At 38.7% G+C, this 9,695-nt stretch overlaps 1 protein-coding gene across 1 annotated transcript; it reads right to left on the bottom strand.

Annotated features, from left to right (window-relative positions):
- Positions 1-7,213: 7,213 nt before the first annotated feature.
- LOC109475555 lies at positions 7,214-8,713 on the bottom strand. Its single transcript, XM_019776215.1, has 4 exons — positions 8,366-8,713; positions 7,948-8,052; positions 7,651-7,733; positions 7,214-7,469 (listed from the first exon to the last, which is right to left on the bottom strand). The coding sequence occupies exons 1-3, from the start codon at positions 8,686-8,688 to the stop codon at positions 7,709-7,711; spliced, it is 453 nt and encodes a 150-aa protein (XP_019631774.1). The 5' UTR covers positions 8,689-8,713; the 3' UTR covers positions 7,214-7,469; positions 7,651-7,708.
- Positions 8,714-9,695: the final 982 nt, after the last annotated feature.

The following is a 9,695-nucleotide window of genomic DNA, read 5'->3' as shown; positions in this document are numbered from 1 at the left end:
TTTGTCCAACAACATATAACTTTCAACCTTTGCTTACTTTGGTGTGCGGTACATTGCATTGTGTCAAATTTATCGGCTCACATGCTTTGCAAAGATATTTATGTCTAAAGAAGAAGACCCTGAATCTTATTAATACAGGAGAATAGCTTATCTAACAAAATTGCATTTATTTATGCTCTTTTCTCTCTTTGTGGACGTCCACTAGTGAAAATCATCATGCCCACCATAACTGCAGAAGGAATTCACTGGCCTTAGCACGACCGCTATGGTGGAAGAATTGGCTTGCGCATGCACTTATAATGTCCACGTGCATTTTCAACTTTCCCTATTGAGAACGAAGGGGCTTTTGAGGCCCAACTTTAATCTCAGATAGCGTCTGAACGGCTTGCGCTAGAAGCATCAAATTTGGTGACCTTTCCTAAAATGTATCTGGAAATATTTTTAAGTTTGATACTAGTAAATTAATGTTTTTTGTGTTGCCATGACACCGGGTTTCTAACAGGCAGTTTTTTAAATATCAGTAATTTTGGTTTAAACATAAAAAAATTCTGGGTTTTATTTAACTTATCTTGAATTATCTAAGATGTTATTAATGTTAGAAAGGAAGTATAATTTGATATAAAACTCAGAAATTTTTTATGTTTAAACCACCGGCTACCCCGTGGCCTGAACTGCCTTCTTGCTGCCGCGCTATACAACCCACCAAGATCAGCAGCTACCTCAAGAAGTGACAATGACATCACTGAGTATCTGGGCCGTTGTCTTGAGCACATTGAGCGCACTTACTCTCAACTGGGAATTATTATTCTCGGGGACACTAACAAGTACAATCACCAACGTCTTTGCTCAAGATATGGGTTAAAGCAAGTTGTCACGGGGGCCACTCGGGGAGACAACCAACTGGACTCAATCATCACAAACCTGTACGGTATGCACCACCCCCTACTCTTCTGACCATCAGGCTATTTTGTGGTCATCAGGAGCTTGGCCAATCAACCCACCTAGTTACGTACCTCGTAGACATTGCACAGTGAAGGAATGAGATAACTGGGTCTGCTTTTGAATACGACGGATGTCGCTCCTGTGTACAGCGCACCTGATCCCGAAAGCAAAGACCGTGTCTATGGCCGTGTCTATGTGGAATCACCCAAACCGCGATTCGGGTAACTCACATTCCTCACATCTGGTCCACGTGCCACACACACCTGTGAACTGTGTCCGAACACAATGCGCTTGAGCTACATTTATTGCTATCCCCCTCCCAGCGTACCTCGGCCGAATGCCGACGTGGTCCCACCAGAGGCGGTGAAGCTCGTCCTAGAACGGACATATTGTTTGACCATTATTGGTCTTTAAGTTGCTGCCACGTAAATTTTGGGATTGCATATAAATAAAGAAATATCACAACGTGAGCGTTCACATGGAGCCCCTTGAAACCGGCTTCGGGGTAAACCACGTGTAAACCGCCTTGGGTGATTCCACATAGACACGGCCTATGTGGAATCACCCAAGGCGGTTTCAAGTGGCTCCATGTGAACGCTCCGAAATCACATTGAAAGCGCCTCGATCCCAAGTCACTTCTAGAGGTGGTTTCGAATCGGTTTCCGCGCATCGCGATTTGCGTCTGAACGCAATGTGATTTCAATGTGACTTCACCCGGTCATGGATGACCAGGTGATATTTCTTTATTTATACGCAATCTCAATAGAGTTAAGACCATTTCAGGACCTCCCAGCAATGTGGGCGTCGGCCACCTTAGCAACACATGGATACAACCTTTGACCCTGAATTTTCCAGAGTTGGCCTATTGTTTGATAATTGCCCCGACCCTGCCCGGTGTGAAAACATTGCAAGATGGGTGCCGGTGGACCAGGTGAGGTGATACCTGGCACCCTGTGGAGTGTGAAATGTTTGGCTGTCTGGGAACAGTGCTAGATGTGTATTGTAATTCAGAAATGATTCCATGTGTCTCGGAGTCCATGCACTTCTAATTTGTGTGATGCTCATATCTCAGCATTGGTATTGTTTAATTAATTGTGAACTTTTCGTTACAAAGTAGGCTGACAAGACATAAAACTAAGGCGTTGAAGCTCCAGGATAAAACCTATTTAATACACTCAAAGAATGTACAATGTAGTAAAAAGAGAACTTGAGTACAACTATAAGTATTTATAAAACCGGGAGGTAATCTTATAGTCTGATAACTCTCCATGATTTTTCGGGATTTGCTGTCGGTTTTGTTTGTTTTTATTCCAATTATTATCATTGTCAATTTTTATTCCAGAACTTAGAAGAACCCCTGGATCTGAGTGTTTTGATATATGTAAAAAGGAGTCCCACTCACAATGTCATTGTTTGCTCTGAGTTGGAAAATAAGACTACCTGAATTGCAGATAACCCAAAATTTCTGTGTGACCCTCTTGCGTCGAGGAACAGATGATAACGTTACAGGATAGTGATTGTGTCAGTGTTATCAACTTGTTAAAAAGCTGAGCATGCCAACCAAACTATTGTGCTTGAACTCAGGTCATTAATATTAGTAGTACAATTTACATAATCCTGGATGCCAGACTGTTTTCAGGTCAGCTAACAGGCTGTCAACTGCACTGCCCCAGGTCTGAAAATGTCGATACTCCTGGTCACATTTAGATGCTGCAGTACGCATGCGTCAGGAGTAATCAGGTTGGGAGCCACACTTTGCCATTTCTAGATCTAGACTAAAGTTATCCCTACGGACTGTATGCTGTCAGTTGAACACGACTGAAAACGCAATGAGTCTTGTTTTGGACTTCTAAAGATGACTACATACAACCATGGGCAAGTTTGTCTTTTCTCTTATTTGTCAATCATTTATAGATTCGCCTGTCTGGGGTGGGGAGGGGGGCAGAGAACTACAGTATCAGACACTATAGTATCAGACAGTTTGTATACAAATCATCAACAATTCTATACAAATCAGCAACTATTCTATTACATCTATAACAAAACATTAGTCAATTTGTCCAATTTGAACACTACCAAAAATGCCAATCTTGTTTTTCTTCAGAGAAGAAAAATTTTCTTCCACTGAGAAAATTATTCTTCACCCAAGAAAAAAATCTTGTCCATGAGACAAGAATTTCAAGAAACTGCATTTTAGCATGATATTTTTCTTGTGGTAAGATTTCTTTTCTTATGTATCTTGAACTAAATATCCTTAGACTATTATTCTTGCAGTAAGAATTTCTAAGTTTTCTAGAAAACCATTCTGTACACAAGAAAAGATTTCCTGAACTAAGATCTAACTCATCTTGTAGCAAGAAAAATATTCTCCCCACAAGAAAAGATTTCTTGAACTAAGAGCTAACTGTTCTTGTAGCAAGAAAACCATTCTGCCCACAAGAAGAGATTTCTTGAACTAAGATCTAACTCTTCTTATTGCAAGAAAACCATTCTGTACACAAGAAAAGATTTCTTGAACTATTATCTAACTCTTCTTGTGGCAAGAAAACCATTCTCCCCACAAGAAAAGACTTCTTGAACTAACATCTAACTGTTCTTGTGGCAAGAAAACCATTCTGCCCACAAGAAGAGATTTCTTGAACGAAGAGCTAACTGTTCTTGTAGCAAGAAAACCATTCTGTCCACAAGAAGAGGTTTCTTGAACGAAGAGCTAACTGTTCTTGTAGCAAGAAAACCATTCTGCCCACAAGAAAAGAAATACAATGTATATAGTGCTACCTAAATAGAAAACGGACAATAATGTATAGCAATTAAATGCTATTTTGAAAAGCATTTGGACAGTATATAGAGATTTTATTTTCACATTGATTTTTGTACAATGTATCTAATTAAAAATATCAGTCCATCAGCATTCTTGGAATGGAAACAGTTTAACAGTAGCTCAAAATATTATAGGATGTAACTAACAAGCCATTATGATTTCAGAATACAGATCGTATCACATTCTGATCAGAAACATATTCAGCAAAAACTGAAGTTTTCACATTGTAGAATTGGCAGAGTCACACCCTTTGGACACCTGAAAACAACAGGAAAGACCTGTGTTAGTTTGCATGCGTGTACTGAAGGCAACAAGTCAAAAGAGGATGCTAAAATACTATTTTTGTTACTTGGAGTAAACAATTTAAAATCATATTAGAAAGCACTGTAATAAACTTTACTATACAATACACCAGAGATATATGATTTGACTTTGAAATCAACCCCAATGGCGTTAACAATATCTGGGCTATGAAGTCTAAATATACAATGTCAACAGATCTTATAGGTGGGGAGGGGGGCGCACTTACCTTCAATCTGTTTGGTTTCATGCTTTTTCTGTTGCAAAGTTGGTTTCTTCAGCAAGCTGACCACGATCACCATTGCTTCACATGTACACAAGGTCCTTTTTAATTTGATTTTGACTTCAAATCTGACATGAGTCAGTAACTGACAAAAATAAGTAACCAGCGCGGCTCCTACATCTGACTTACACATTCAAAACCCCCTAACTGCATTCTGGGATTTGAATCAACCAATCAGGGGTTCAGAAAAGGTCACATGACAAGAAAAAACTAGAAAAAAGTTCTTACATCATCTTGAACATTACCAGGCAAAATAAGAATCATCTTTCTTAAACTTTCTGGTATTTTCTTAAATGTTGCTAAGAAATACAAGAATGGCCTTTCTTAAACTTTCTAGGGAAGAAAATCAAGAATGTTTAAGAATATAATACTAGCCATATCTTCAGCCTAATCAAAGATCAATTTTATATTTCAGACTTTCTTGTTTTTTTTCTTATCAGTATTTGTCAAGAAAGATATTTAGAACTTAATTCTTGTATATTCTTAAATGTTGCCAAGAAAAACAAGAATGATCTTTCTTAAGCTTTCTAGTCAAGAAAAACAAGAAACTTTAAGAAAGAAACACTAAGCAGGGCTTTATTCTGATAATAGATTTAGATGATTAAATTTCTTGCTTTTCTAATCAGTGTTTCCCAAGAAAGACAAGAACCAAATTCTTGTATTTTCTTAAACATTGCTAAGAAAAACAAGAATGGCCTTTTCAATCATTCTCGGTAACATGAACTAGAAATTTTTTGACATACACAAGAAAAAAATTTTAAATCTGACCACTTTGATGTCAGGTAAGAAAGAAATCTTCAATGGAGATTAAATAAGAAAGAAATCTTCAATGGAGATTAAATAAGAAAATTTGACTAAGTCTGAGGGAATTTTAAGATTAAAAGAATTTTAATCTTGTAAATTAGAATCTTTCCTAGAAATATTGTCTTTACTAAAGAAATTTCAAGATTACAAGAATTCTAATCTTGTAAGTTAGAATCTCCTCTAGAAATATTTCTTCACCAAAGAAAAATCAAGATTTAAAGAAGCCTATTTTAGAAAAATTATCTCCACTCAAGAAAAACGAGAAAATTGTTCTTGGTGCAAGAACGTAGGTATACAGAAAATTTATTTTTTTCTTATTTTTTTCTTATTATTCTCCCCCAAAGAAAAATTTTCTTCCCATGAGAAAATAAGAAAAACAAGAAAAAGCATTTTTGGTAGTGAAGGAACACAGTAAAAAAAACTCTGAAAAAACTCTGAGTTTTTACATTCCAAGTTAGCTTGATTAACGTTTTTTCAGGTCTCCCCGAGGACTGAATAAAATAAATGATATAAGCCACAAAAGCTAAAACTAATTGCTTTCCCGTTAGTTTACGCCTCAGTTGCTGGCTTCCTCTGACTTTTCTTGTTACAGGCCAGACATGCAAGAACATACCGACTTAATTTTCAGATCGACTCTCAAAAAGATTTAAAAATTTCAAGGACTAGGCAATAACTATTTTGCCCTAATCTCACAGTACTAGACTGACTGACAGTTACAACTTCCACTTGAAAAAACAACATCAGGAGTGACTAGGTGTATTATGTAACTCATGTTTTAAATGAAAACATGACTTTCAGTCTATACACAAAAATTCATTAATAGCGTTGTTAAAGTGCACAGAACATTTATCATATTCATAGTCATGACAATTTTATGTACACAGTGTATAAGTACATGATGTTCAAGCATACCATTGCATTCACTAGAATTCCTTTATGCCAAATGCCTTCATAAGGCCTCTTGCTACTTTCAGTCCCTTGAACACTTCTTTCATGTGATCAGAGGCATATATATCTACATCAGCCAATGTGGGGCATCTACAGTCATTCCTAGACATAAAGTCTCTCTCCCATTCTTCAATTTCAATCTTTAACCCTAAACAGTACACCTGGGGTCCGCGCGGACCCCAGCACTATATATTCTGTAATATCTTTTTTGTTTCTAAAGATTTTTTTCTGAAATTTTAGGTAATTGTCACCCACAAAGTTGTCTCTCAATACAGTGCAGAAAACTCCGTTTCTACCATTTATAAAAAAAAAATTATATCTGATTTTATTTTGGGGTCCGCGCGGACCCCAGCCGGCTTTCGATCGGCCGGATACACTGGCGTTCTTATACATTACCTTATTTCCGTTTTTATATGTTTTTATGCACTCATCGTATGTCTACCAAGTTTTCAGAGAATGGTGTAGTAATAGAATTAAATCTTAATAACTTTGGTGTAATAATGACGTCATATGATGTCAGAGCTAATAATATAGTCCGCCATATTGGATTTCGACAAATGACGTCATCAAATTAGCATATTCTATGCATATTAAATGATTTAACTTATATTTGATTATGTAAGATGTTATTAATGTTGGAAAAGAAGTGTAATTTAATATAAAAAAAATTAAACTCAGAAAAATTTTATGTTTAAACCAAAATTACTTCTATTTTCAAAAAAACTGCCCGTTGCCATGGCAACACAAAAAACATCAACTTACTAGTATTAAACTAATATGAACTTTTTTCCAGAGACATTTTAGGAAAGGTCTCCAAATTTGATACTTCTAGCGCAAGCCGTTTAGCCGCTATCTGAGATCAAAGTTGGGCCTCAAAAGCCCCTTCAGTCTGAAATGGGTTTAAAAATCGGGCATTTCTTCTTGTCTTCTTTTCTTCACCAAAAAATACAAAAAGTTCAAAATGTATGATTTTTGTATGTAATGTGGACACAGAGGTTCCCACATCAGTTTGCAAAACAATTGAGCTGGTAGCATGTTGATAATTTCTAAAAATCAGCAAAAAACTGCTCTGGGGTCCGCGCGGACCCCAGGTGTACAGATTAATCAGTCCGGGAAGGTGTTCTGTTGAGGGTTAAAGTAGAATGGTGTTTGCTGACTTTAGACTGGAGTATTGCAATTGTCTTGTGGTACAATGCCTTTGTATCTTTGTTTACATGTTTCTCTTTCATCTTCCTCCTCAGACAGTCAAAAGTCTCCAGCTCAGGGATGTCTCCAAGCAGACAGCGTAGGTTTCGAGACCATGACGACTGCTTCCCTCCATTGCTTGGATCAGCTGTTGAGCCGTGAGGAGGATGACTGCCTGCTCCATCCCTGTAGGCACATTGAAAATCATAAATGCAAGGATTGTTGAGTTAGTCAACACAGAGTTTAATAAGTCATTAACTTATGTTGACTCAACATACATAAAGACATGCTCTCTGACAAAGAATTACTAGTAGTGTTTTTAACCGGTAACATCTTGCCCTATGACATATACAAAGATGTAACATACCTTGTCAATGTAGATGGCTGTGTTGACCGAAACAGCTGAGGGGGCTCCATGTGACCCTTCATTCCTTTTCTCTGGGAGTTTTACTGTTTTGAGAGCAAAATTGAAACAGAAAACACAATTTTAATTATATAATCTATCCTTCAACCAAACTGGATTGGGAAACATGCAGGGCAGCGTATTATATTCATGTGATTTCACTTGTAGCAATTATTATATACTTTTTAAAAAGTTGAGACATTAATCTACCTTATATGAACCAGGAATGTCGAGAAATATCATATAAATGTCATGAGGTACCTTGAGTCAAGAGCATTTTCACATGGAGGTGGCATGGACAGAGGGCTTTGGTTCTCCTTCTCCAGAGCAGCTTGCAGGCCAGACTCCATCACTTGTGTTTGTTCACTGAAAATATGATAAAAGAAAGAAATACCAGTTTGTTAGTGGACATTAGCATTCCAACAGGCTTTAATGTAGCATTTTATAAATATTTCTTAGGGAGCGAGTATGGGAGCCCTGGCATACATATATAAATAGGATAGTTTGGATGGTCGCTTGTGATATTTATAAAAAGGATCAGCAAAATGAAAAATAAGGATCAGTCATTTTCAGACAATACAAAAGCTACATGTTTATCTCTGTCCATAAATTGTAAATTGAAAAGCTGCATGTTCAAGTACCTTGTGGACATTTTTGATACAATGTATTTCAAATTTACCTATCTGTGTCCGTGTGATGTTCGAGTGCTGGCAGATCATGGGGGTCATCCCTCTCCTGTACTTGCACAGCTGGTTCCTCATCCTCTTCCAGGGCTGTCAGGTCAGTGTTGGCGGCAAATGGGACTTCTTCTTCTGTGTCTTCTGCACTAACTGGAGATAGGAAGTCTGTGAGGTTGATCCTGATCAGGTTCCTGTCAACAGTTTTGTCGTACAGGTAGACTTTTCTGAGCGGAATTGTCACATCTTCATCGAGGCACTGTTGCCATGCCTTTTTAAGGTGGCTCTCCACAGTCTTCAGTGTACTGCTTCTGAAATGCATCATTGCAGGTCCTGATGGAAGACTGTCTGGGTGAGAGGGTCCATCGTGGAATGTCACTCCCTCCTCTGTCACCGTCCACCCACCACGCATCCTTTCCACACAGCAGGAAGTCAGCCAGTCTTTCACAGTGCGCCTGCCAAGCCTTGGAGTACTTGTTGATGATTTGTCTTGAGATCAACGTGTCTTTCCTGGCTTTCTGCTGGGCCTTGGCTTTTTTTGACACGATACTTTGCTGGTATGATGCAGCATCCTTGTCACTGTGCGTGGCATTCTCACAGAACGATCGCACCAACATGTTGCCAATGACTTGACCAGGTTCTCTGCAACACACTGTTGTACGTGTGATACCCCGTAGCTGGTTGAAAACCCTCTCTTCTGACTCTGTGTGTGTAGAACTGAGGGGCAAAATCCTGAATATCAGTGGGCTATGGCAAGTCAATGCATGGAAGTAGTTGCCGTAGAGAGCTCGAGATGTGATTTTCCGTGGATTAGGAATGATCTGGCGGAGTCTCACAGCATGGAGGAAGGCTTGATTGTGCAATCTAAGTATCTCGCGTCGGCGTCTTTTGTCGGCAGGAAGATAACTTAGTCGCTGGATTTCCAGGAGAGATGTTATGAGCTCCATGATCTCGGGCGAGGCTTCGTCTTCCAACACAGAGTTACGAGTGCGACGCGATAGTCGCAACCTCGTTTCATTTCCTTACTGCCCAACGTAGTGTTATAGACTTGCTCAATGAGTTGCTTGATGTTGGGAGGAACATGCAGAGGTAGCTCTTCAAACAGATGTTTGATTTGATTGGACACATCATGAAGTGGCTCACATGGGAGGATTTCATAGTTTTCCAGGTTCAGACTTTCAAGCGACGATTCAGGACAGCCGACGAGAAGTGCTGGTGGACGTTTGATACCATGCAGTTCAGTCTTCAACAGTGCTTTGAGTTCTCTGGATTTCTTGGCCTGTGCTTCTTGGGTGTCCAATATGCTGCGAGAAACCAGTTCCCTCACAAGTT

Source organism: Branchiostoma belcheri, unplaced genomic scaffold, assembly GCF_001625305.1.
Source record: "Branchiostoma belcheri isolate BF01 breed outbred unplaced genomic scaffold, Haploidv18h27 scaffold103, whole genome shotgun sequence".
NCBI classification, from domain to species: Eukaryota; Metazoa; Chordata; class Leptocardii; order Amphioxiformes; family Branchiostomatidae; genus Branchiostoma; species Branchiostoma belcheri.
Note: the sequence above shows the minus strand (reverse complement) of the source record. Positions and strands in the feature narration are given on the sequence as shown.

Coding starts and splice junctions, on each gene's coding strand:
- LOC109475555 (XM_019776215.1), bottom strand. CDS start 8,688: ATGATGCATTTCAGAAGCAGTACACTGAAGACTGTGGAGAGCCACCTT. Junction 8,053..8,365: donor CATCACACGGACACAGATAG/GTAAATTTGAAA, acceptor TCATATTTTCAG/TGAACAAACACAAGTGATGG. Junction 7,734..7,947: donor GAAAATGCTCTTGACTCAAG/GTACCTCATGAC, acceptor CTCTCAAAACAG/TAAAACTCCCAGAGAAAAGG.